The sequence below is a fragment of the Podarcis muralis genome, chromosome 3, assembly GCF_964188315.1.
Source record: "Podarcis muralis chromosome 3, rPodMur119.hap1.1, whole genome shotgun sequence".
NCBI lineage: Eukaryota > Metazoa > Chordata > Lepidosauria > Squamata > Lacertidae > Podarcis > Podarcis muralis.
In genome coordinates, this window is record NC_135657.1 from 36,715,400 (window position 1) to 36,742,156 (window position 26,757).

The 26,757-nt window shown below is 40.0% G+C and overlaps 1 protein-coding gene across 1 annotated transcript in view; it reads right to left on the reverse strand.

The window, feature by feature from the left end:
- GLP1R (glucagon like peptide 1 receptor) overlaps positions 1-26,757 on the reverse strand; it is a 94,947-nt gene that overhangs the window by 14,517 nt on the left and 53,673 nt on the right. Inside the window, exons 5-8 of the mRNA XM_028724400.2 lie at positions 23,615-23,721; positions 22,197-22,350; positions 20,889-21,048; positions 8,479-8,539 (exon numbers count right to left, since the gene is read on the reverse strand). Coding sequence (XP_028580233.2) covers positions 8,479-8,539; positions 20,889-21,048; positions 22,197-22,350; positions 23,615-23,721 — 482 coding nt within the window. The remainder of the gene's footprint in view (positions 1-8,478; positions 8,540-20,888; positions 21,049-22,196; positions 22,351-23,614; positions 23,722-26,757) is intronic.

Here is a 26,757-nt window from a genome sequence, read left to right on the forward strand (position 1 = left end):
CTTCGCAAGACGAAAACGTCTCGCGACTTTGTTTTCTTTGTCTAAAAACAAATACATGTTTTGTTTATAAAGTTAATTTATTTTCCCTTCAATTTTTGAACTGCTCTTTACAGTATGTGTGACTTTAAAGAGCAGTTAATAAACTGTTGTTGTACCAAATTTGGCTTTGTTTGGACTTTTTTTGACCATAGGAACGCATTAATTGATTTTCAATGCATTCCTATGGGATTTCGTGCTTCGCAAGACGAAAAATTCGCTAGACGACAAAAATTGCGGAACGAATTAATTTCGTCTTGCGGGGCACCACTGTACTTGATAAATTGATCATTTTGTAACTAAGGCATTCAGCAGTACTGAAGACTAGAAATATATGCATTCTCATGATGTGTGTATCTGTGTGTGTGCCCACAGAGGTGTCTTGTATGTAGCAGGGACCCATGGTATTGTAGTGTGCATCCCTCCCCACCCCCTGCAAAATTCCTGGCAGTGAGGTCAGGCCACCCAGTGTTAGGGTGGAGTAAGATGATTTACCCTTTATTGCAATGGTGTCCCTGAATGCAATTATTTCCTTTTCCTCGTAAGTTGTGATCCACCTTATATGGAATGGAGTAAAGATATGAACTGCTCCTCAGCCAATGCCAACAAGGCCCGCCTAGCCCCATCCTGTATGGTTTCTTGTTCCCACAAGAGTGTGACAGAACGTTGGCTAGATGGAGAGGTACCAGGGCTCATGAAAACTGACTGATAAAAGGTTAAAACAGTTGTCAGACGTATGGGTTATGCATCGTGAATTATCAACCTCACCATGGGCATTACAGACAAACATATATGCACCACGCTGCAACAAATGCACAGGCTATGACGTGGGGATGGGATATTATAGCTCCATTGGGGCATCATTTATGTTACACACTGCAGCATATAGAAAGCCTGCTAACATGCATTCAAACACATGAGCTAACAAGTAAACACTCTCAAAGCATGGAAAAAGGTGGAGTGGTAGTTTTAGTTCCAGAATGGTCCCCTCAGTTTCAGGTGGTTTTACCGTTTTCCAGTGGACTTTGCATTGCAAATTTATTTTTAAATATCAGTTTTTTCCTAGATAACTTTCAATGACGTTTTAGCCACTGGCCACATTCACATGTATAGACCATGGATTACCATGAACCAGTTGAGGGCTAGTGCACACTGCAGAACTGCTCTCCTTTTGCTCTTTCCTATGCTGAGCTGAGAGCAACAAAATATGGTGTTAATCCAAGCTTTTTTCTTGGCTTACCATTCAGGGTTTGTTTGGGAGAAATGAACCACAACTGCTACTTTAGACAACATGGTAAACCAACCACTCAAGAAAAGCAGCATCAAAACAGGAGCAATTTATTCACATGCATTAGCATGGTCCTAGTTCACACCAAGCCATGGTTTATGGGTTTCTGTAATGTGTGAACATGGCTACTAAAGCATAGGAAAAGTGTGTTTATGATATTATTACCAGTAGTTCTCTGAGGAAGGACTTGGTCGCAGGAAAGTCACTTCAGGGATACATGTGACCAAGGAACAGTTTTATGGCATATTATTTGGTCCGACTTAAGAATTATTGCTGGATAATAAGTGTGCTGGGGAAAAGGTTTGCTTTCCTCTGAATAGCGCTAGAACAAATTTAAATGTTTTCTGGTATAATGATATAGGTTGAGTAATGGTGCTGTGCATTAAATTCTGCTAGACTTCCTTATGCATTAATTGGCTTCTTACAGCACACCACAGCTTTAACTGCTTTTAAATGTATACCAATGTGCAATCAAAACATCATTACAGTAAAATTAAAATGCCAGAAAAACAAAAAGTGGTAGGAAAATGTAAGTAACTTATCTGCACACACTGCCTAGTTCCTTTGTACTTTCCCAAGCCTATGTTATTAAATCCCAAAGCTTAATGCAATCATCAGCATCCATTATAAATGCTTCAGTAAGATCTAAATCTAAGTTGAGGAGTCAAAGACAGCAGAGCACAGTTACCACTTCTCAGAGTAGTATTTAGAATTTCACTAGATCACATTCACACTGAGAAAGACTCATATGTTCTTCAAGGATGCCAACTCTGTTGTTGTTAGCAGCTGCCCATCTGACTGGGTTGCCCCAGCCACTCTGGGCAACTTCCAACAAAATATCGAAACACAGAAAACCTCAAACATTAAAAACCTCCCTGTACAGGGCTGCCTTCAGATGTCTTCTTTTTTATATCTTTGTCAGAGAGGCCAGATTCTCATTGAGGTGGTAAGCTTTTGTCTGGCCTGTACCACTTCCCTGCGGGTAACAACTAAATCTTACTCCATTCAGAAAATTGCCTCTTCATGGAAAACATCAGGGAAAGGGATTCTTAGCCTAGTTATGTTTTCTATGTACAGAGAATTTTCTACATAGAGGAACATTCAGTTATGCAAAATTTCCACTTGCAGCCTGAAAGGAGACCCTGCAGACACAGGTTTACCATATAAGTGGAGTCTTTATTGAAGATCAAATTACAGTGGTACCTCGCAAGACGAATGCCTCGCAAGACAAAAAACTCGCTAGACAAAAGGTTTTTTTGTTTTTTGAGCTGCTTCGCAAGACGATTTTCCCTATGGGCTTGCTTCGCAAGACGGAAACGTCTTGCAAGTTTGTTTCCTTTTTCTTAACACCGTTAATACAGTTGCGACTTGACTTCAAGGAGCAACTCATAGAACGCGGTGTGGTAGCCTTTTTTGAGGTTTTTAAAGACTTTGGTGATTTTTCAAGCTTTTCCAAAACTTTCCCGACACCGTGCTTTGCAAGACAAAAAAAATCGCAAGGCGACAAAACTCGTGTAACGAATTAATTTCGTCTTGCGAGGCACCACTGTACATTTCTGTACATGCCATGGGGTATACCTTAAGTGATGTCGAGACATCACCTTACCAACAAAGGTCCGTATAGTTAAAGCCATGGTTTTCCCAGTAGTGATGTATGGAAGTGAGAGCTGGACCATAAAGAAGGCTGATCGCCGAAGAATTGATGCTTTTGAATTATGGTGCTGGAGGAGACTCTTGAGAGTCCCATGGACTGCAAGAAGATCAAACGCATCCATTCTTAAGGAAATCAGACCTGAGTGCTCACTGGAAGGACAGATCGTGAAGTTGAGGCTCCAATACTTTGGCCACCTCATGAGAAGAGAAGTCTCCCTGGAAAAGACCCTGATGTTGGGAAAGATGGAGGGCACAAGGAGAAGGGGACGACAGAGGATGAGATGGTTGGATAGTGTTCTCGAAGCTACAAACATGAGCCTGACCAAACTGCGGGAGGCGGTGGAAGACAGGAGTGCCTGGCGTGCTCTGGTCCATGGGGTCACGAAGAGTCGGACACGACTAAACGACTAAACAACAACAACAATACCTTAAGTGTGTGTGTGTGCTGGGAAATATTTGGGATCAAATACACTCATTCATCTTTTCTAATCCTCAAGTGCTGCAAATCCACAGCAGATCAGAGTGAAAATAAGAGGCTGAACAAGAGCAGCTAAGTCTGCACTTCCTAAATTCCTAAATTCCACACTGGACTCTGCCATCATTCTGAGGACTGCTCACTGTTCAGCACAAGCAGTGCAAACATTCCTGGGCCAGATGGTCTTTAGCAAGCAGAATTTCAAATATATTTTATAACTGCACGCATGAGTAAACAAGGGCTTAAGAATGAAATTGCTACACCAGAATTTGGTGGTTTATGATGTTACACCAGTACTGCAGAAAGCTAAGACAGTATGCACATTCTGAATTGGGTATCTTACATATGGACCCAACCACTACATAGAAATGTAGTCTCCCTTTTTTGTTTTTTTTAAATTCGGGCTATTCTATCCCAAAATAGATCATCATAATGGTTCAATGTGATCAGTCTTTACCACAGTACCTAAGCAGCAGCCAAAGGGCACCATACAACAGAAATACATTTTGCAAGACTGACTAACAACTGAGGCAAGTGAACAGCCAACATATTACCACAAGGAGGCAAAAAACAAACACACAAACAAAAAACCCTGGTCACCTGTGCCAAAGTATTAAGTGAGCAGAACTGGGAAAGGAGAGGATTCCTTTCCAATTTTATTTACATTTGGCCTTGCTTGGTAAACAAGACTCATCCACTGAATTGCATCTAAATAAAAATTCCACCCTTTCTAACAACCTGTTTTATAAAAGCTAACTTGTACCATTTATGTAAAAGAGCTGCCCACTTATGATGGGGTTCTCCGTCTTTACTGTTTAAAATTATTGATTTTCAGTACCGTACAGACTTAGAACTGTCAGTTGCTTTGAACCACTGTGGTCTGGACATTATTCATTTCTTAATATCCCTCCTAAGCAAGGAGTTATTCCAGACACAAATGCAATTTACAATCTGCTGCACATCTACTGTAGCATCACAGAGACAAAGGGTAAGTGTTGAGCCTAAGGCACAGAAACCTTGCACTTTATAGAGAAGAAAAGGCACAAGGTTAGTTATTATACCATTTTAGAAATATTTATACAAGTTTTAGTTTACCCAAATTGCCCATTAGGGCCTGCTGAAGGCATCAGACAGTGGGTTTTGTTTAATAGAAATCATAAGCCAGCTTTGAGTAATACAAAAGGCAAGCAATTCAACGTGAACATTTCCTGACACATTTTTACACTGCCAAAAAAACTACTGAGTTTGCAGCATGCTTAGAAGCAGGGATTGGAAGATGTCTGGTTTTTTAAGGTACTGTATACTGATCATCAGAACAAAAATGGTCCTAGTCAAGGTCTTGCTTAGTTTGATCTGGCTTTAGACAAGAACTTCAGAAAATGCTAGGAATATTTTTGATGGGCAAATTGACACACACAAAAGTGTTACATGACTTATGAGCCAGGTGTACAATTCACATCCATAAGAACTCTCTCAGAGTAATTAACATTTTGTCTGGTGTGCTTTAAAAGTGGGAGAGTAGGCTGAGAAGAAGGGTACATTCTGTGTTAGTTGAACACACCCTCCCTCAGATGGCATGGCACCCAGGGCAGCTGGTAGCGTGACTGTCACACAAACATCCAGTCTATTTATACATTCATTTTTCTGAAATTAATGCGTTCAGAGTGGGTTCAAAATAGATACAACGTTAACAGGTTCATTACAAAAATGAATTATGTAATCAAAACAATTTTAATAGTCAGTACAATTTCCAATGCCTAATAATTCATTATACGTACACTCCACAATGACAGCACATTATTTTTTTTTGGGGGGGGGGCACTTAGTGCAACACTGGAGCTGGTTCTTAAGAGTCATTTCACACTTTTGCATGCACAGGAGCTTGCAGTACCAAACACCGTGGAGATATAATTCTTCAAATACTTAGGACTGCATGCTGGAAACCAGGACTGGTCCTTAGCATGTGCATTGCCCACTATGCTCATACACTTTACGCCAACTCTTTAAGGTTAATGTGCGAAGTGCCTGTGCCAAACTCTGAACTGGCTATACATAACTTTTACCCAGGGCATGAACTTGTGCTCTTGTAGCTAAAGAAAAAATAATAACCAGCATAAGACATACATAGCTGCTTCCAGTTGTTATGCCTCACCCACCCTGTGCTCAAAACTCTATGGGGACTATTGACCTTTGAGTCTAGGAATAAGAGTTGGAGGAGTTGCTAGTTATTACTGCCACTAGTTTAGGGGCTACACTACATTAATTGTCCTGTTGGTAAGGTTTATAAAAGGTAAAGGACCCCTGACAGTTAAGTCCAGTCGTGAACGACTCTGGGGTTGCGGCGCTCATCTCGCTTTACTGGCCGAGGGAGGTGACGCTTGTCCACAGACAGTTTTTCCGGGTCATGTGGTCAGCATGACTAAGCCGCTTCTGGCGAAACCAGAGCAGCGCACGGAAACGCCGTTTACCTTCCCGCCGGAGCGGTACCTATTTATCTACTTGCACTTTTTGGCATGCTTTCGAACTGCTAAGTTGGTAGGAGCAGGGACCGAGCAACGGGAGCTCACCCCGTCGTGGGGATTCAAACCACTAACCTTCTGATCAGCAAGCCCTAGGCTCAGTGGTTTAGACCACAGCACCACCCGCCTCCCTTATGCCCACTTAATTTTCTTTGATATGTCTTTAAAGAATTGCTGTTATTGTTGTATTTAAGCTATGTATTATTGTTATTATATTTAGACTGTTGTTTTTTTTAAGCACAGCTCTGCAGAAAATGTGGTATGTAAATGGACTGCGAATAAGCGGCAGGCAGCCATGAAAGGGTGATTGTGGCAGGGGATTATGGGAGGAAGTAGCCTGGATCAGCACGCTACCAACCATTCCAAGACTGGGGCTGCTCCTTGTGCTGGTACAACATTTTGTACCCAAGTCATGAGCATTAATACATGGCTCCATTTAACAAACTACCCCAGAGGGCAATGTCTCTGCCCTATGACTAGGTAAATTAGATGAAAGGGTTGTAAGCAGCTCAGCAGCATGTCAGGTGTATATGTATGTGAGAACTGGGGGGTGCAGTATATGTATTAAGATGCATAGCATAAAGAACCATTACTTCCCCCCACACTTATGATCCCTGAGCACAAGAGGGAAAGAAAGGGAACTGAGGAGGAAGAGGAAATAATGATGGAAGGACATATAGCACAAAAGGGGAGCACTCGGTAGCTAATTCACACACCCACTGAGTAAATTCTCCTAAAACAGAACTGGGAGCCCAAAACATTTGAACACCACCACCAGTTACAGAAGAGAGGAAGTGGTACATTTCTTAAAATGTTGTTTTCATATGTTCAGGCTTTTCCTTGGCACTCTAGAAGAACGTGTCGGGAAGTGGGCATCATGGTGGCAAGCTCTGCCCCCACCCACATCACTTCTAGGTAGGCATGTTGCGGATGTGCAAACGACCACAACCACTTTTATGTTGGTTGGCACAGCCTTCCACTCTTAACGTTCACAGAGTGCGGCTTTGACATTTGAAAGAGGCTTACAAGTAGTAATACCTGCTGCATTTGTTGTTCCCGCATGATTCGTGGGCTGCTGGTGCTGAATGAGAATACCACCTCACTATCACAGATAGTGTGATTGCCACTGTGGCAGGAACAATCAGGCCAGGCTGCCCTACTGCAATCCCTGTTGCCCAGCTGCATGTGTTTGATGAAGAGGTTTATTAAGGCATGCATAACCTGATGAGGAACTGAGTGCTAAATTATGTTTTTCGAAGCTATTTTATTTTCGCTCAAATTTAAACAGTAAAAGGTAAAAGAACAAGAAGTACATGGTAATGTCTTTTTATTTCTTTTGTGTGATATAGTTTGATGTAACAAGAGGCCACCCACACAGAAAATAGGGGTGTGTATTTATAAACAAGTCTGAATAACTCAAGTAAAGGCAAATAGGAAATCAGACACATATTGAGAATAACATATTTTCATCAGAGGAATGTTGTTTAGAGACACAACACACACAGTTGGAAATTTTTGCCAGCCTCTGGAAGCAAAATATATTATTGGCAGCATCACTGAATGTAAGATAGTAAGTAGAGTCTTGCTGGATCAGATGAATAGAACTATCTAGCCCAGTTTCCCATTTTCCACAGTGGCCAGACAGCTGCTCATGGGAAAACTGTATAGGCAGGACAGCTGGTATTCAGAAGCACGCTGCCTCTAACCTTGGAGGCAGTATAATAATAATAATATAATAATACATTTTTATTTATACCCCGCCCTCCCTGGCCAGAGCTGGGCTCAGGGCGGCTAACACCAGTAAAATTATAATTTTAAAAAATGGATCATTTTCAAGCACCAGAAGGAAAACACTTTTGTATATGGGCATCATAACCAGCAGCCACTGGTAAAGTCAGTTAATTTGTCTTATTCTGTATTAGAGTAATCTAAGCAAGTAGGCATCACCACATCTTGTGACAAAAGTGTTTTCCTTCTGGTGCCTGAAAATGATCCATTGGAAATATAAGATCCCCAGCTCATGTAACCTTGAGTAAAAACACAACCTTTTCCCTCAACAGCCACACCATTATAGGACACACACTTTCCCCATCAGATTATGCTTGTCCATAACAGCCACTACTGAAAATAGAAGTTTCGAGACATTCTGACTAGGGTGGTGAGTTATTAGGGGCAGGGAGAGGAAGGGGCCAGGATACAGAATAGGATACCTTTCCAAAGACACACGTATTTAATGATGCAGAAAATGGTTGGCCAGCAAAAGCTTGTGCTTATTTATTTTTGCCAAAATGTCATCAGAACTCTTCTTTTTTCTTCATGAGATACTTTTCTAGCATAAAACATGATCTGCTCTAACCAGGCTGCAACACGAGCAAATGGATAAGATGTCAGTCAATGGAACAGCCACTGCCAAAGCAATCAAGCCAAAGGAAAATGGGCACCTCTCCCCTCCCCACAGCAAACACAACCCTCAAAAGCGATCAGCTATGAATCAGAACTGAACCAACCCCACATCTTCATAAAGGTACTTGACAATTCCCCAGGGGATAACAAACAGCATTGGCACACCTGGAAAAAAAGAGGGAACAAGATATACACAGAAAATGAGAAACAAGAAAAAGGAAACAGGAAGGCGACACAAAGTTTTTTATATAACGCAGAACAACTTTAGTCAAGAAGAGGTTGCAGACAGTAAGTTGAGCCCATTATACTTAAATGAATTAAACACAAACACCCTTTCCTGAAGAAGTTTTCACATTACAAAATCCATAAGGTGGAAGTACTGAATTTAATCTGAAATTTATTCAATAGAACTATGGAATGCCAATGCTAATATTAATACATCGTGGCAGTTTCATTAGATAGCCTAAAGCCCAGATAAATGGCACAGATTGCTAGAAGCGATCTTCACTTCTGGAGTCATTTTTTTTTAGAAAATAAATTAAAACAAGAACAGTAGTAGATTGGACAAGATGATGAGGGCCAGTGAGACCAGTGAAGTGCCATCCTTGAAGTTGTTCAACAGACACCCAACATCTGTTTACCAAGACAGATGAGTAAGAACAGTCCAGCTGCAATATTGAAGATACTCATTGGGTGTCCCACCACAGATCATTTCCAAACCCAGGTGTTTCCTTTAATCTAATGAAACCTATTTAATTACTTCGAATGTTTAATTTCTTGCAAAGCGAAGAAGGTAAATTGTATTAATAAAAGCCTCAAACCATAACACTGGTTAGATGAGATATGAATGCTCAAAGAAAACAGGCTTTATTTCTTTAGAGCAAACAAATAGCTGAGCGGAGCAATAGCCCCTGTGATTTGCAGAGGGCCTGGATGCCTCAGAAAGACCGTCATATTTTATTGGGTTACCTGGTTTTTGAAACGAGCGATGTATTTTAATACGTACAAACCAGACAAAAACAGTTGCTGCTGCTAAATTTGAATGATTCTGTTCTTGTCAGTAGTTTAAAACACAACCCTGAGACCTGAAAGCAATTTGCATACCTATGAGCTGACAGCCTGTGCTTTGCACTGATATACTGTACACAAAGTTACCAACATCTAATTAGAAGTTATAAATCTGGTCAGGTGTATGCATGCATGTTTTACTGCCAGTACTGGGCAATAAATCCCTTGGGTATATAAAGGTGGAAAGGATGAGACAAGGTGGTCAGGTTGCGCACTGCAGGTCAGATACAGGGATGTGCTTGCTGACTGGGTGGCTATTTGCTACCAAACTGCCATGTTTGCCATAGCCAGAACTCAGGTGCCTAGCAGTTTTGAAGAGGAGCACTGAAAAACAAAACAGTGATTTCTATATACTCAGGAGACTCCCTAGGTGCATCCAAGTATATCCACCTGCAAGTTAAAAGCCAGAAGTACAACTGTACCTACCTGAATCACAGTTTTCCATTCCCAATGAAAGAATAGCAGAGAAAAATGAGTGTTTTGAATTCTACACTCCTCTGTCCAAATAGCTATAAAATGCTCAGGTTCAAGGATGGCAGCTCTAAGCCTGAGACCTCTAGCACTACATGCAGTTGCCTCATGGTAAGCTACTATTCATCCAGCTATCCTTCGTGTGAGATGAGGCCTTTGGGGGATCAGTGTCCGATAATGGAATCCCTTCTCTCCGGTATACAGCTGGCACCAAATCTATTGAGTTTTCAGTGCCAGCTAAAGACACTCTTATTCATCTAGGCCTTTACAGAAGTCTGCTGAATTGCTTATCTCATTGATTTATGTACGTTGTTTGGGCATCCTGTTTTAATATGTATTTAGTATTGATTTTAATGTAACCTGCTCTGGCAGTGCCTTGAAAATGAAGTGCAGGTAAGAGATATTATAAATAAACAACATATAACATAAGTCCAGTATTATCTACTCTGGCTGGCAGTAGTACCACACGGAAAAATATAAAGGGGGAAAAAATAATTATAAAGATGTGCCCTCTTCCATCTTTTTTATCTAACCCCCCCTCCCCACCTGCATCAGGAGCAACAAGAACAACAACAACAACAACAACAGAACAAGCAGCTTCCTTCTCCCGGTTAGCTAAAGACCCAAACGTGTGCTCCTCAGAAGGGTTTGTTTCACTTACAATTATGCAAAAGATATCATATGCTTCCACCGCTCTCTTATGCAAAGAAAACTTAAACCTGTAAAATTATTCCTGGAACTTTTCACAGCTTAGAAATGGGGTAAGTGAAATACTATCCCCGCAAAGAGATGGCAGCTGCATATTCCCAATTGCAACTAGAATTTTCTAAGTTTTTCATAGTATTAAAATGTGGTGCAGGCTCCCCAACAGGAGAACAGGTATGTTTTGTTTTCCCAAACTCCTGCTTCACAATCCAAAATCGACTGCCTCAGGCCGTTTAATCCTTCTAAAACTAATTATACGCAATATGTTCTCAGTGCAATTTGTATTGGCACTTGTGATTTATAGCAAAGTCAAAAAAGTTGTTACCGCTCATGTAATTTGATTTTAAAACTCCCTAAGGCTTCCCCGAAAATAGATTTTGCAGTCAGATTGTCTTGTCTTAGTCTTCGGTTACTGCCTGCTTCAGCCTAGATTGAGCCCTCTGACTGACCTTTGGAAGTTAATGCATATTGAAACTACTACTACTTAATCAGCCATTAAGCAGATTCCGGCATCTCCTGCTACTGCCACCTAGATTCAACAGGAGAAGGTAGTTTTTACATCTTAAATGGGATGGCGTGAATGAGACAGCTCTACAGCAATATCTTCACTATGTCTATTTAGAGTCTGAGAGTAGCTGCTACCATTCTCGTGCCAGCCTGAAATACAGCACTCCAAAGGATAGTTTGCAATGAATTCTGCTGTTAAAGCAGCTGCTAATTTGCACAGCTGCAGTTACAGCTTTAAATTAGTTCTTTTTGAACTAATTATATTATAGAAGGGCAAGAAGTCAACTTAGTGAAGAGAGATAAAAAAAAGAACTGAAATAGTCCATTTTCTGTATCAAATTTCCAAAAGAAAGCCTTTCAGAAGCCATTCCCAGAAGAATGCCAGAGATAGGACCACTACTTTAGGAAATGAACACCTGCTTGCTTTGTGTGCACTGAAGTTAATTTTTCTGTTTTAATTAGATAAACTTTATCACAGATCTCTGACAAGGTACCATAGTCTGCAGCTGCAGAATTCCTTGTTATAACATAATCTGATTAAACTCCTACTGAATTCAAGTGATTGTTACTCCCAGGTAAGTGGAGCTAAGTGTGCAACTTTGGTCTACACAAACATCTACTATATTCCAAGCTTTGCAACAGACTAATTAATGAAATCTTAATTTCAAGCCCTTTTGGTCCTTAATATTTTCCTGAAATTTGAATGCTCTGTTTCTGCACTGAGTTTCAGGTGGTTGCCAGGCAACAACTACTTTCCGTGCTTTCATAAGCAAACCTATAGTCGTAAAAAGGTTAACAATACTCTGTCAAAACTGGTTGATTGTTTGCTACATTTATGGAACTGAACTCTGTCAAGTATTTTGTAGGGAGCGGAGAGCAGCATTTGCAGGATATACAGCTTCAGAATGGTGATGCTTCAGGCTTAGAGATATGTCAAGTAATAGGGAAAACATCATATTAAGTTAAGTACAGATCTATATTTCCTAGTTTCTCTTCAGCTCACACCGAGGCTGCATTCAGCCAGCAGTTTATTCCAGTTCCCCAACATTCCCCTAACTGTTAATTTCTGCATGATATCTGAGCTTTCACACGACATACAAGTCACTTCCAGAAATATAGTGGAAAACAGAACAATTTTAGTGCTCATTTCCATGTTATTTGTTTCCAGGAAAAGTTTGCAAGTAACACAGAAATGAATGCTAAGCTTGTGCTATATTCCACTATTTTTCTAGAAGTTTCTTTTACATCTTGTAAATCAACACTGAGAGAAATGTTGGGGAAATGGAATAAACCACCCTGTGAATGCAGCCTAGCAGTGTTTTAATCAATCTGTGGAATACATATTGCTAACATCTGCCACTATTCATATAGGAGAAAGCCAAAGGCAATGAAAACTGGAGCCACAACTGAAGAATGATTCTTTAGTAGGAAACATAGTAGACTCAAATCCTTTCCAAAACACAGTTTACTTGCTAACATCTGACATCAGATGGAAAAATAGCCGGGACTATTCTCTAGTAGCCCTTGTAAAAAGGGATAATTCAAAAAGCAGCAACACATATAAGAAAACTTGGTTCCCTACTAAAGAACTGGTAACTAGTGAAGAACAGTGTAGTATGTCCTAATAAAGATGTTAATATTCTATTTGCAAGTTTCTTATAAGAAGAATAGAGTGATAATAGACTAATAGAAAGAGCCCATCTCCCATAATTCCTCTCCTATGACACAAGGCCCTCTTGGCTCCTTCCTAGTCAGATTCTATTGTGGTTGCCAACATGCTATAATAGCTCCTTGTCACTAGTAAGGGACAACAGAGAGAATAAATTTAGCTCAAAGAGGGGAAGGAAGCTTAATTTTCTCAGCCTTTCGTTTCATTTCCCCTTTTTGAATGGCATGTTCCTTTCTGCCTCTTTAGCTGGATATAAAAAATGCTACAGAAGGTACTCAATTTTTTAAAAAACCTTTCCCCCACATAGTCCAAAGCTCACCAACATTTGCTCTTGTAACACCAAACAATAGTTTAGCATTGCATTTAAACTAGCTCACTTAAATTACATATATCTTATAACTAACTACCTGATGTGGTGTTAATTTTTAGTTTTATACTCCTGTTAGTTAAAACAACTGGGATCAGATTCACAGTTACAAAGAGATTTCTGATACATTATAAAAATTGTAATTAATGAAATGAATACAATGAAGTGGATGGGCAGAATTGTGCTACAGTTGATGTTTCTATTCTAGAATTTACCTACAAGTTAAAGCCAGGGGACAGTGAAAAGGTTTTGGATTTCATATGGCATGAAAAGCAACCAAGGAAAACAAAAACTATTCTTATTAGATTCTCTAAAGCAGGAGGTTTATGTTTCCCTGACACTGTAATATTCCCTTATATTATTTTGCCTGCCAAATACATTTTTTTGAACAATGAGATTCTGGAAGAGATCATATATAGTGGAGAAATTGAGAAGTTTATTTCAAAACATACTCTGAGAGAATATGGACCAATGCAATAAATTCAGCATTAAGGTTGAAAATAGTATTGTGACTGAAAGCTTTCCAAGGGTCTGAAAAAAGTGGAAATTAAAACAATTAGATCCAAACACAGCTGCGTTGTCAGGAGTTATGTTTATGAAAGATCTTAAAGGGACAATTTAATTAGAAATGTTGACAGATCAAAAAAGAGTAGTTCCAATAATCCATATTGATTTGTTGAAAGGTGATAAATTTAGACAATTTAACAATGGATAAGTATACTCAGAGAATAACCAGGCAGCTGGTGGCTGTCACAGGCTGGAAAAAACTGTGCATTGTTAAAAGTACACTTGGAAACACAAAATGAATCACAGAGAGACCAAAGGGAGGGTTTAGCACAGTGTTAAAATTGAAGGGGGAAAACTGCAGCCCCTTTAATGGATAAAAATCTCTGCTTGTATACCCCTATCTTAGAAGCACACATACGATAGATTTCCATAATCATAGTAGTATTTTCAACCTTGCTAATTCCCAACATTATGTTTGCCTATTTCATTGCAGTGCAGACACACACTGTGCTAATGGTTCAATGAGGTTTCCACAATAGCCATGGTGCCTTTTTCTCAGTAGTTTCAGGCATTCAGAACACATCAGTGTATGTGTGGCATTGAACGCATTTGCTTTAATGTGTATTAATTTGCACTTATTAACACCAAGTTTCATCTACTGCTCTGTTGCCTGGTGAGAGAGATTTCTTGAGAACTCTTTGCAGATGAACCCTTCTATGTTGTGCTACAGTAAAGCACCATCTGGTTCTCCAAGTCAGGTTTCATTCTGTATGCAGATAGCCATAGTCTGTCTTTCTTTGCCTACAGATGGGCCTTAAAGTGATGCTAGAAAACTCACTAACCCTCTAGCTTTGTGAATGGAAACACGTACTCTTACAATCCAGAAGTGATGTAAAGAATTTTGAAGTATGTTTTTCTTAAAACCCACAGACTCTAATTTATGCTGAAAGCAAAAAAAGAAAAAAAGCTCAAATCCAAACTGGCATTTATGCAACATAGCCCAGCAAATATGCACATAAAAGCTAATGCCCATTCACCAACTGTTTATTAACATTTAGCTGAAGTATCTTTAAAAACAGTTTGCTGTTTAGCAGTCCAGGTTTTCACAGGCACCAGAAAAAGGACAGTCACTGAGTATGCCTTTTCTCTCCTTGTGGGAAACTATTTCAAATGTGTTTTGAATCAAAATTAAATTGTAGTCTCTGTTCTGGGCTTAAGGCTCCTCTTTTCATCTCATTTCTTTAGACTTCATAGTTGTGGAATACTCACCACTAGTACTTTGCAGGAGAACACTGGGAATAGTGCTCTGTTACATTTACCTCCATAGCTACAGAAGGACAGAGCGTGTGTGCACTCTAGGAAAATATTAATGAAGATGTCCCAGTTAAGTAGCCCTAAACAAAGTCATTATTCAGAAATATGCTATTTCACCCATTTTCCTCAATAGGTCCAAAGGTAGAATCCTAACCTCAAGATGCCCAAAAATCCAAATTCACCATAAGCAAAATTACACAATGCTATTTGAACTAATAAAGATTAAATCTGATTACATATAGAACTCCAGAACTTTACCTAACATTAGCTGAAATGCTAAATATTTTGAAACCATGATTTATGTTCAAGAGACTTCCTGGCCAAGCCTTACTGAATGGAATCCCTGAGTATAGATGTGTAAGAGTTTGTGTTGTATACCGCCCTAAGCTCTATGGGTATAGAGTAGTATACAAATTCAATAAAGAACAATAACAGTTGCACCATAATAGATTGCCCATGTAACTTTATCCAGCAATTTTCTCAACTGATTTGTCATTTGTTCATGCAATAATTCTAGAAGTTACCTGCATGACCCAGTCAGGAATATGTCAATGACTGCCCATGCAGAAGCATTCTATTTAAACTACAGAATAGGGCAATAAGAGGGAATAAGAGGGAAAGCATGGAGCACTTGGATAATAATGAACACTGAGGAAGTGTCTCTAAGAGGCATAAGAAAAATATTTCATTCAATTCCATCCTACTATCCTTTGCATAACCTGGAAGTCGCCTCTATTTAAGAATCTGAGAAATAATGGAAGGTTAAGACAACACAATTTCCTACCACTCTTATCCCTAAAATTTAATAGGATGGCACATCAGTGCTCTGCATTATCTGGAGAGTGAACAAAAGTGCACAACTTAAGCACAAAGTTATGATTACAAGCCATAATGATTAGGCAATGAGCAATAAAACCTTTCGAAGTGACGTATGGATTGCTGCTTGTTTAAGCAATTCATTCAGAAAGTAATTTGCATTAGTTAACAAGCTAGGGGAGATAACAGAAAGGGAGACCTAGGACATAATAAATTACTCAGGTAGTTCTGATTAGCACCAGTAGTCGTGTAAGCCAAACCAGAAGAAATCCATCAACACTGTAGAGGAGCTGCACTTCTAAGATCAACCTGCTGGATATTGTGCAAGGTCTTCCCCACTGGGGTAGTTGCCATAGCAGCAAAAAACACTGTCACTTTTCATTTTCCCACATACAAAACTCATTCACAAGAATATCTAAAAAACAACAAAGTAAACATCTTGCTCTTCACCTGGTTATAACTGCCCAAGCATGTTCTTTATCTAGTCACTCACTAAAAACTGAGGGAAGACATGAAGGTGTAAAAAAAAATTTTCTATATTAAAAACTAGCCAAGAGTCACTTTTCACACTATAGTACATTATTAAGTACTCATTATAATTTTTGTCTATACCCACTTGTACAATGCAATGTGTGATGCAACTAAACACATTTTAGTATCTATACACACAGTGCATAAATGTGCTGCAAGACAAGAGAGCCAGAGTGTGTTTTTTTCTGTGCTCTCATATGGATTAAATGTATGTATCCGTGTTCTGGAACACAAGCCAGTATTACTAAATCTGCAATGTGTGAATAAGCCTCATGACACATTCAGGGCATACCTTCAAAGCTGTCTTATACCACTTTAACAACCATAGCTTTCCCCAAACAATCCTAGGACTGTAGTCCATAAGGGTGCTGAGAATTCTTTTGGGGATGCCATGAGTTTAAAAGTGATATAAGAGTGATTTAAATGTATGGTGTTGAGGTGAGTGTAAGTTTGATCTGGGCGTCAGTGCTAGAACTAAAGAAGAGGAACAAAATCTACTGTTTCCTTGAACCAAGTCACAGTTCCTTAATCCCACTGCAGCAAACCTCCACATCTACAAAATAAGTAGAGATAAGAAAGATGCAATTTTTTAAATATAGCCAATCTAATTCAGCTATTAGATTCAGGGAAAGAGAGAGAAATTTATGTATATGGATGTTTTAAGATGGTCTATATCTGTAATATATCTAATAAAGGTTTGGAGAAAGAAAACATTTTCTTGGAGAAAGGTTTGGAGAAAGAAAACTATCATAGTAAGAAAAATTCACAAGAACTCTACTGCTGAACAGAAAAATATGTAACTGGGCATGATTCAACGTCCCATGAAGACAAGGATAATTTCACATTCTCTCTTTTAAACCCATACACAGACCTCCATTTTAATGTGCTGTTCTCAGCTCTCAGAGGAGAACTAGACTGCATTTGCTCAGAGTGCATATTGGATCCCTTCCCGCATTGCAACCATTGTCTTCAAGTATTGCTAAGTTGAGCCTGCAATCAGAAATATTTCAGGCAGCAAGACAGACAGAGCTCTGCTGTATTCCTCATAATGGATTTTTAGGTCTGTCTAGGTTTGGACAGACTATTAATTCCCCCCATTTCCATTTATTTAGATAAATGTCTAAAGTCAGACAATTTTTTTTATAAAGGGTAAAACATTTTGTCAGCTCTCTGCTTTGTAGGATTTTAAATAATTGTACAATTTGTAGGTTGTAAAGTGCCATTAGAACACCCCCGGCAGAATTGCTTTAGACATTTCTATCTATCTGAGCTCTTTATTATTTATATTTATTTATTGGCTTCAACAGAGCACAATATTTTCATCATCAATATATCACTGTGCATTTGGTAGAGCTAGGTGAATAATTTACAACTGATCATTTGTATGAATTTTGAATTTTGCCAATAAGTTCATTTGCCAGAATGTTCAGACCACAAGGTGAACCAGCAGAAGGGCAAAAACTTGCCAAAGCAATTTAGACATTAAAAATGCAACATATCTGTGAAATACAATTTCAGTGGTATTGGACACCATGTAGCTTAAGCTGTATTAATCTGCTGTTGTTGTTGCAACTCAATGCATGCTGGTTCCCCATCCCCCATATATTCTAGACATCTCAACAATACAAAATGTTTGGACAACTATGCTAACTATTCTCGATTACTGAAATGACAATCTACATGATACCACATGACCTAAAGGTAGCATTGTTTTATTATTTTAAAAAATCTGGTTGATAAGACTGATTCAGAGATAGTGGCTAATCTACTCACTGCTGCCAGGTTATGCAGAGAATGTAATTGGGCGGTAGGGCAAGAACCAATACAGCTCCTTTAATCTCAGATTGGTTATTCATAGATGAACTGTTGCAATTAAACGATTATGATTAAACGACCTGACTATAAAAGGATGCATGCTGGATGTAGACTGGACAAGGTAACTGTTAGGTGGATTTGTGGCTGGTTAACTCGTCAAACCCAAAGAGTGCTCACTAATGGTTCCTCGTCATCCTGCAAAAAAGTGACAAGTGGGGTGAAGTACTGAAGGTTCAAGAAATTTGCAGATGACACCAAACTAACACAGGTATAGTTTCATGATCAAGGAAAGTAATCGTACCACTCTATTTTGCCTTATTCGGACCACAACCTGAGTACTGTGTCCAGTTCTGGGTGCCACAGTTTAAGAAGGATATTGACAAGCTGGAACGCGGGAGGAGGGCAACCCAGATGATCAAGGGTCTGGAAACCAAGCCTTATGAGGAACAGTTGAGGGAACTGACTATGTTTAGCCTGGTACAGAGGAGACAGGGGAGATGTCGCAATCATCCTCAAATATATAAAGGGCTGTCACATGGAAGATGGAGCAAGCTGGTTTTCTCCTGTTCTGGAGGCTAGGACCTGAACCAATGGATTCAAGTTACAATAAAGGAGATTCCAACTAAACATCAGGAAGAACTTTCTGACAGTAAGAGCTGTCTGACAGTGGACCAGACTCCCACAAGAGGTGGTGGATTCTCCTTCCTTGGAGGTTTTTAAGCAGAGGTTGGATGGCTGTCTGTCATTTAGAAGAGTTTGGATTTGATATCCCGCTTTATCACTACCCGAAGGAGTCTCAAAGCGGCTAACATTCCCTTCCTCCCCCACAACAAACACTCTGTGAGGTGAGTGGGGGGATGAGAGACTTCAAAGAAGTGTGACTGGCCCAAGGTCACCCAACAGCTGCATGTGGAGGAGCAGAGACGCGAACCCAGTTCCCCAGATTACGAATCTACCGCTCTTAACCGCTACACCACACTGGCTCTTTACAGGTATGTTCTAGTTGAGATTCCTGCCTTGCAGAGGACTAGACTAGATGACCCTCAGGGTCCCTTCCAACTCACAATTCTATGAAATACATTTATTGAAAAGTGGGCATTACTCATTATATTCTGGAATAGCAAGTTTCAGGAGGCTCTGCTTATGTATGTTGTCTTGCATGCTGGTAAAGTGATTTGTGTTTTTTGTTTTGTATACACTGTGTGTGTTGCAAAATATCTAAACATCATGAAACACACAGTTGGATAAACCAAAGAACTTTAACAACATCCCGCTATTTTTACTTTCAAAACCAAACCAAATGAGAACACAAAGAAAAGGGTGGTCTGTAATAAAAGCACTTATAACTGCAAAGTCTAAAATGCAATCTAACCTTCTAAGTCTTCAGCCTCTCAAAGCATTCTAAAAAAGGACAATAGTAAATATAAACATTTCCTCCACTATAATAGGGTTGCCATATTTTGAAGAGCAAAAAAGAGGACGCTATGACGGTCATTCAAAGCAAATAAATGCAATTTGTCTCAAATTTTACCCCTGAAAGAGAAGATGTATCCTGGAAAAAGAGGACACATGGCAACCCTATGTGGTTTATTGTTCAGCATAATCTTCAATGTGTATTGATTATTTCATACATATGATTCAGTCAAAATACATTTAAAACATTTAAGTAGCCATGCAGAAAATTGGTGTCACAGTATAAACTAGAATCAACATGGTATAAGCTAGAATGATACAAATAAGGAAAATTAGCAGACGCTGTCCTTATTTTTCCTAATTCAATCTAGTAGCAAGCAATCAGATGCTTTATGAAATTATTGATCAGGTTCAGGATGGGGGGGGGAGGAGATATGAAAGATGCACAGGAAGTCCTGTTCTTTAAGCACTGCCTTCTGTTTCCAGAGCTCTTAGCAAACATTGCTGGCACAACCACAAATGCTAGGAACATTAAAATAAAGCAGCAAGATGATTACCAAAGTTTTGCATTTGTGACTGAGCTCTGTGCTAAGCATCACTATTATAATAATCACATTTCAAGAATTCCAAAGGCTAATGGATAATTTATCACAGAGACTTCATAATAGTTTGACAAACGGATATTAAGAATGTGCCTGATATATGTGATACATTTCTTGCCTGGTCAGTCCCAATTTTGCAATGTATATAACTACCAGGCAGATAGCCTTTTCATGGCAAAAGCCACTTGAACTACAATTGGTTGGCAAAATCATAGTGCGGTTAATAGAGATTTGGTTTGCTGGTCTTCATACACTCCCTTGGAAATGAGTATTGTGAAATGCTCAGCTGAGCACTCTCTTCCACAAAGAATCCTATTATTTTCTCTTTGAAAGTAAAGGCATAGATAGAGCATGTCACATACGCTACAAGAAAGGCTATCATTGTGGCCCACTTGAGAGCAGCTTCATCCCTGCCCCTTTGCATGCTTCTTAAAAGTAGACCATCCTCACCACTGATGGGTGGCAGAGTAGCAAGCCCAAGCCTAGCAGAAGAAGATCCTAACACAAGTATAAAAATGATGGCTATGTTGTTGTCTTAAAGAGGCATCTGAGTTTAGCAGCAAAAAGAGAAAAGAAAGTAGATCAAATGGTTAGTACTTCTTTTACTACAAAAGACAATGCTACCCCTGCTCCTGCTTCAATTTCATTTATTCTAGGGCACTCAAGCAGAGAAATGCACTTTTTCATTAAAAACGGTGGCGGGTGGGGAGGGAGGAGAGACTCACTTACCCCAGCCAACAAAAAGGTAGAGCCGAAAGATTCTCTGCTCAGAAAAAACGGATAGTGCCAGCAGCGTATACAAGTACATTCCCTCCACCAACAGCCAATAGTAGTTGGCAATCACACAATACTGCATCATCACAAAGACCAAGCGACAACTAAGTGACTCCTGAAACAGAAGAACAGAGAAATTAGTGAATACAGGATGCCTTGTGAAAGACAAGTAAGCAAAAGCAGGAGTGCATGTGACACGACAGATACCACATTCCCCCAGCCAGTACTTGGCTAGAAACGGCATTTTTAAAAAACCTTCTGAGAGTGTTAATTGTATTTTGAACAAAAGAGAACAAATTCAACAGGAGCATAGCTTTTCCACTACATCCCCCAAGTATGTGTGTACATATACCTATGTATCTGTCTATGCAAAGCTTATTCAGAGGGTCAGAGGCCCCTGTTAAACATGGCAGGATGGGCTGGTGAGGAAGTCATCTAAAATTAGACAGAGGCACCTTGTTCAAGTGGAAGCCCACCTGTATAAGGGACCTCTGCTCAATTTTGGCAATTTCCTCTTTTCTCATTGAATGCCCCATCCCATACTATCCAAGAGAGTCTCTCCAACTCTTCAGAGAAGCTTTCAGGGAGTGCAGGAGGCAGGCAAGTCCCCTTTGGCAACCTTCCTACTGTTTGAGTCTCTCAGGATCCAAGCCATTTCTCACAGCTACCGATCAGTGTAAAAGCAGGGATGGTCAGTCCTCACAAAATCAGGGAACAGAGACGACTGAATTCCCACTTTTTTGGCTGACACAGTTCAAATATCAAACCAAAGTGGAATTGTTTACCAAGTCTAATAATGGGACAGGGCAGAACTGTTCAGGAATCCCAGACCTTCTGCTTTGGGAAAACTCTGGTATCTTTGCCAACGTAGTCTTTGGTTTTTTGAGGTAATATTTCTAGATGTTTGTTGGGATATTGGAATAGTAGCTAAAGAGACATAGTTCAACAGACACTTGTCAGAAAAAGAATTGGTTGCTTCCTTCTCATCTCAGGGAAAGAAAATGACAAATAAAATGGAGCACAGAGGAAAAGTTTTATACAACAAGATCACCAAGGGAGATTTCAACTGTATCAGAAAAATCATTCACAACTGAAATTGTGACAGTTGGAAGACTAGCACTGAGAGCAAACCTCCAGAAGCGTGCAAATCTAACAAGACATCCCAGGGCACCTTTTCCTTCAAATGAAGATGGAAAGTTAAATACAAATATATTGAGTCACAGGATCACTGATACTAAAGGTGTTTTGGCCTCATCCCCCTACCTGATAAGAGAATAAACTCTCCCACTGCTGTTCACGAGGGGCTGTCCTATACATCCAAGTTATCACGGAGTCTTTAATGAAGATGGATATAGCACGGAGGATAAATGAGGCAAAAAGGTTCAAGTGAATGTAGTTCCTGGTGCAGTGCAGATGCCTGAAAAATAATCATCATGTTTAAGTTACTCAAACGTGTAGGCTGTAACAATTGTCGAACAGGGCAACAAGGAGACTCCGCTCAAAACTGAAGTGGGCAAATGAGTCACTTGGCATATAATTCAGGAATAGCTGCAGGGATTTCTTCTTATGTTGAAGGCAAAGGAAAACTTATAATGCCTTCACCCCGAGAAGCTCCAAACCACATTTAGACTAAAAAAGATGTGGAGAAGTGGGGAACTATTTTGAATTTTCACTAAAGTGGTCACAGGAGAGGGATTTAAAGAACAGAGTTTTTTATACTGATCCTCAAATCTCCTTAGATAAAGAAATGCATTTCGTGAGGCATGCCTTAGCTTTCTGTGCACTGGGAAAATCTGCAGGGGGCTGTGGCAGAAGCATCAAGAGAAGTTCTGATATTTACTACCTATTGTTTGAAAAGCAAGATAAGCCTCTATACCGATATGCCACTTAAGAACTATATGGACAGTTGTGGGAGCATGATTTCCCCTCTAGGCTCACAATAAGTAACAATGAACATTCATTATGAATCTCAGTCATGCTCTAGGAGAACAGAAATCACAACCTGTCAAAAAGGGAAAAAAATTCAACTCAGTAGCTAGAACCCAGTATCAATGTAACAGCAATCCTTTATTCAAGAATCTCAAACATTTCTTCTCCCTTTGTCTTTCTGCCACCTAATAACAAACCCCATCTGAAAAGAAATGTGCAGTAGAGCAAGGCAGTTTTGTCCCTCTATCGAAATAAAAATGCTCTGTCTATGATACAAAGCAAAATGTTCCTACACAATAGTTCAGCCATATCTGAGTTAATAGTGATTTCAGGGTTTACATCTGTTACTATAGCATCAAACTAATACCTCTTCGGGGGAGGGGGGCAGGAGAGTTTATGTCTCTCTATTAAGCACAAATATCAGCTGTTTCCGATGTGCAGCACACCATAGCCCAGTATGGTTCTGACTGATGAAGGCAAAATATTATCACTATTGGTTATAACGCAGCAAACTTGGGCACTCTCTTCTTGCACCACAGTTTCCCCACTATATGTATGTAATAGTTTACAACAAACTCTTTAAACTCCTCCACTGTTTATGTAAAGCTCACCTTTATGCTGCCTTTGAATTCCCATTTTATTGCATTCAAACGTTTGAGGTTTTTGAAATTTTGCAACAGGCATCATTAGTACTAGTCAAATGCTATTTACAATTTGGAGTTCATGACTCTTTGTAGGCATATCAAGGTTACCTGAACCCCAAGAGGATGCCAGTGGCTATGACAAGGGCCGAGAAGGAAAGAGCATATCCAGTGGTATAGATGGCAGAAAGGAATAGCATGTGGCCTTCTGGTGAGTCCTAAAAGAAGATAACATAAGAACGCAATGGAAGGATATAGTTATTGGACGAACCCAGCTTCCTCAAAATCCTTTAAGATGAGCAGATGGTCAACGCAAGGCATAGTTGAGTGGATAAACAGAACTGCAAAGCCAACAATCTTATACAAAACATAGGCAAGTAGTACAGATCACAAACATCAAGTCCAATATATCCAAGTCCAATCCCAAAACCATGTGTTCTTTTTTTTGTTCAGAACGATGTGCCCTGGGAGCATAACTTATCCTGAAAGCTTAAAAACTCATTCCATGAAAATAATAAAATGAAACTCAAACCCAAATATGGAAGTCTGTTATTGAGCCTAATTTGGCTCTTATATTTTGTATCTTGATACTGGAGTGGTGTTTTGTCCCCTGTACAAACAGAATGCTGCCTCCTCTCACACAGGAAAGGGGAAATTCTCCAGGATCACGTGAGCTGGCGGTATATGAGATATGCCACCCAAATGTCTTGTGAGTGATCTGGATTGTGTGGAGGGGTGTTGCTGTTTTTAAAGGGAAGACTAATTTGGAAAAGGAAAGAAGAATTCAGAACAGGAGGGAGAGCAGTAACTACATGTGTCAGCCAACTTTAAATTAATAACCAATGCATGGAGTTAGTTTGAAATTGCAAAGGGCACAAACTTAAGACACGAGCAGCAGAACTATAGGTGAAATTCATAAGTCACTGGCAGAACTTCCATTTATTTTAATGAGCTCTGCCTGGACCAATTGTTAGTCTGTGACCATTCCTCTGAGCTTCAATTTTTCCAGTTGGATTTCATGCTCAAGGACAGCTACAGCCAAGCCACATGATGACCTTCACCCTGCCCAAATCTAAAGGTTGTTCTGAGTTCTATTTTTATCTATGGCTCTAAACAGTGTGAGAATAAGTTGGTGGGGTTGTCTAAAATTGAAAATAAAAATCAGTATTTACATTTCAGGACACAACACAGTATTCAGGGTTTCTAAATCATTACCCCCCAAAGCACTCTATTTTATGGAAATGAGACAGGTGCCAAACGACCAAGCACTGTCGTTAAGCATCTGTCTTGTTGGCAGCTTTCTACACAACTGTGAAATAATCTTTTAAACAGCCAATGGAGACAAAAAATGTCCCTGCATGTGGTTTGTATTACAGCAATTCAGCTTCTCCGAACATCATCTTCAGCTATGTCACAGGCATTCAAAAGAATGAGAAAATAGATGGGGAAGCAAGCTTGGGGATTTCCTGCATTTTAATTAACCTCACTTCAAACTTGCAGAATTTCTCTCCTGCCCTGTTCTCTATTTGTATTCTTCCCACTTCTGCTGAATAATCGTAACATGGCAATGTAGACCGCGGTCGGTAACATGTGACCCTTAGACTAATTTCATGCTGGCTGGAAGAGCCCAGGGGGAGAGGTGGACAAGAAGGTAGTGGGGGGAGAGAGAGAGAATGGGAGTTTAAACCTTTGGAGGGAGGAGGTGGGACAAAAGCCCTTCAGACCTGCAGTAGAAATGGCTTATCTCTCCCCCAGCAGCCCAATGCATGGGGAGAAAGAGAGAAGGGAATGTCAGAAAGAAAGAAAAGTGACCCTTATAATGTTTGTTTCTGACCTCCAGAAGATTATCCCTGAGAGCATGCACTTCACCCCTACAGTAAACAATTGTAGCCAAAAGCTGATGTAGCATGATGTCTAAAATGAGCTTGAAAATCACCACTTTCAATCTCACCTTTGTCGTGGAGGATCACAAGGTGGTTCTAAGCAGCCCTCCATCTCTTAACCTCAGCCCAATATAACCTTACCTCACAGAGTTGTTTTGAAGATTAAAGGTAAAGGGTAAAGGTACCCCGGACCATTAGGTCCAGTCATTGCAGACTCTGGGGTTGCGGCGCTCATCTCGCTTTATTGGCTGAGGGAGCCAGTGTACAGCTTCCGGGTCATGTGGCCAGCATGACTAAGCCACTTCTGGCGAACCAGAGCAGCGCACAGAAATGCCGTTTACATTCCCACCAGAGTGGTACCTATTTATCTACTTGCACTTTGACGTGCTTTCGAACTGCTAGGTTGGCAGGAACAGGGACCGAGTAACGGGAGCTCACCCCGTCGCGGAGATTCAAACCGCTGACCTTCTGATCAGCAAGTCCTAGGCTCTGTGGCTTAACCCACAGCGCCACCCGCGTTCCTAGTTGTGAAGATTACTGTGCTGCAAACTCTGAAGTGCTATATTTATGTTCAATAGTAATTATGGTAGTCTGACTTCCACTGGACTGCCCCCAACTAATTTCATGTGATGAGGAACATTTATACAGCTTTGCATTCAGCTTTCTTAAGCTTTCTTAAGTCTTAAGTTTCCAACAAATTGCTTGCAAGTACAAATAACCCAGAGATGCCTTTTAAATAAAAGGACACATTCTACTCATGTAAAAAGACACTGATTCCTGGACCGTCCGCGGGCCAGATTTAGAAGGCGATTGGGCCAGATCTGGGTCCCGGGCCTTAGTTTGCCTACCCATGGTTTAAGCTGATGCGTGTTCACAGAGTTCCTCCAAAAAAGTCCACGTGGTTATTATAATAGTCTAAGTCGGTACTGCCCAGCTGAAGGCAATGTAAATGAAAATACAAAACTCCAAAAAACTCCACGTGGTTATTATAATAGTCTAAGTCGGTACTGCCCAGCTGAAGACAATGTAAATGAAAATACAAAACTGCTAAAAAGATGAGTTTTGCAACCCCATCCATTTTCCATTGCCTTTCACAAGTATCTTGTAAAGGGAGAAACCACTCAGAATTATACCACATTGTCAGTGTATTATCTTGCTTTCTCCCCCCTATGGTCACACATGCAAGGAATTTCCTTCAACATTTGCAGCCTCTATACTGGTTGCAATAATCGGTATCAGCCCTGATAAACATTGGGGCCAAAGAATGCCATGCCCATGCTACTTGTTTTAATTCCACTGAAGCTTTGAAACAATCTGAATTCGAGCAACCAGCAGTGGGTAGCATGCTTTATTACCTAACAGAAAACTTAC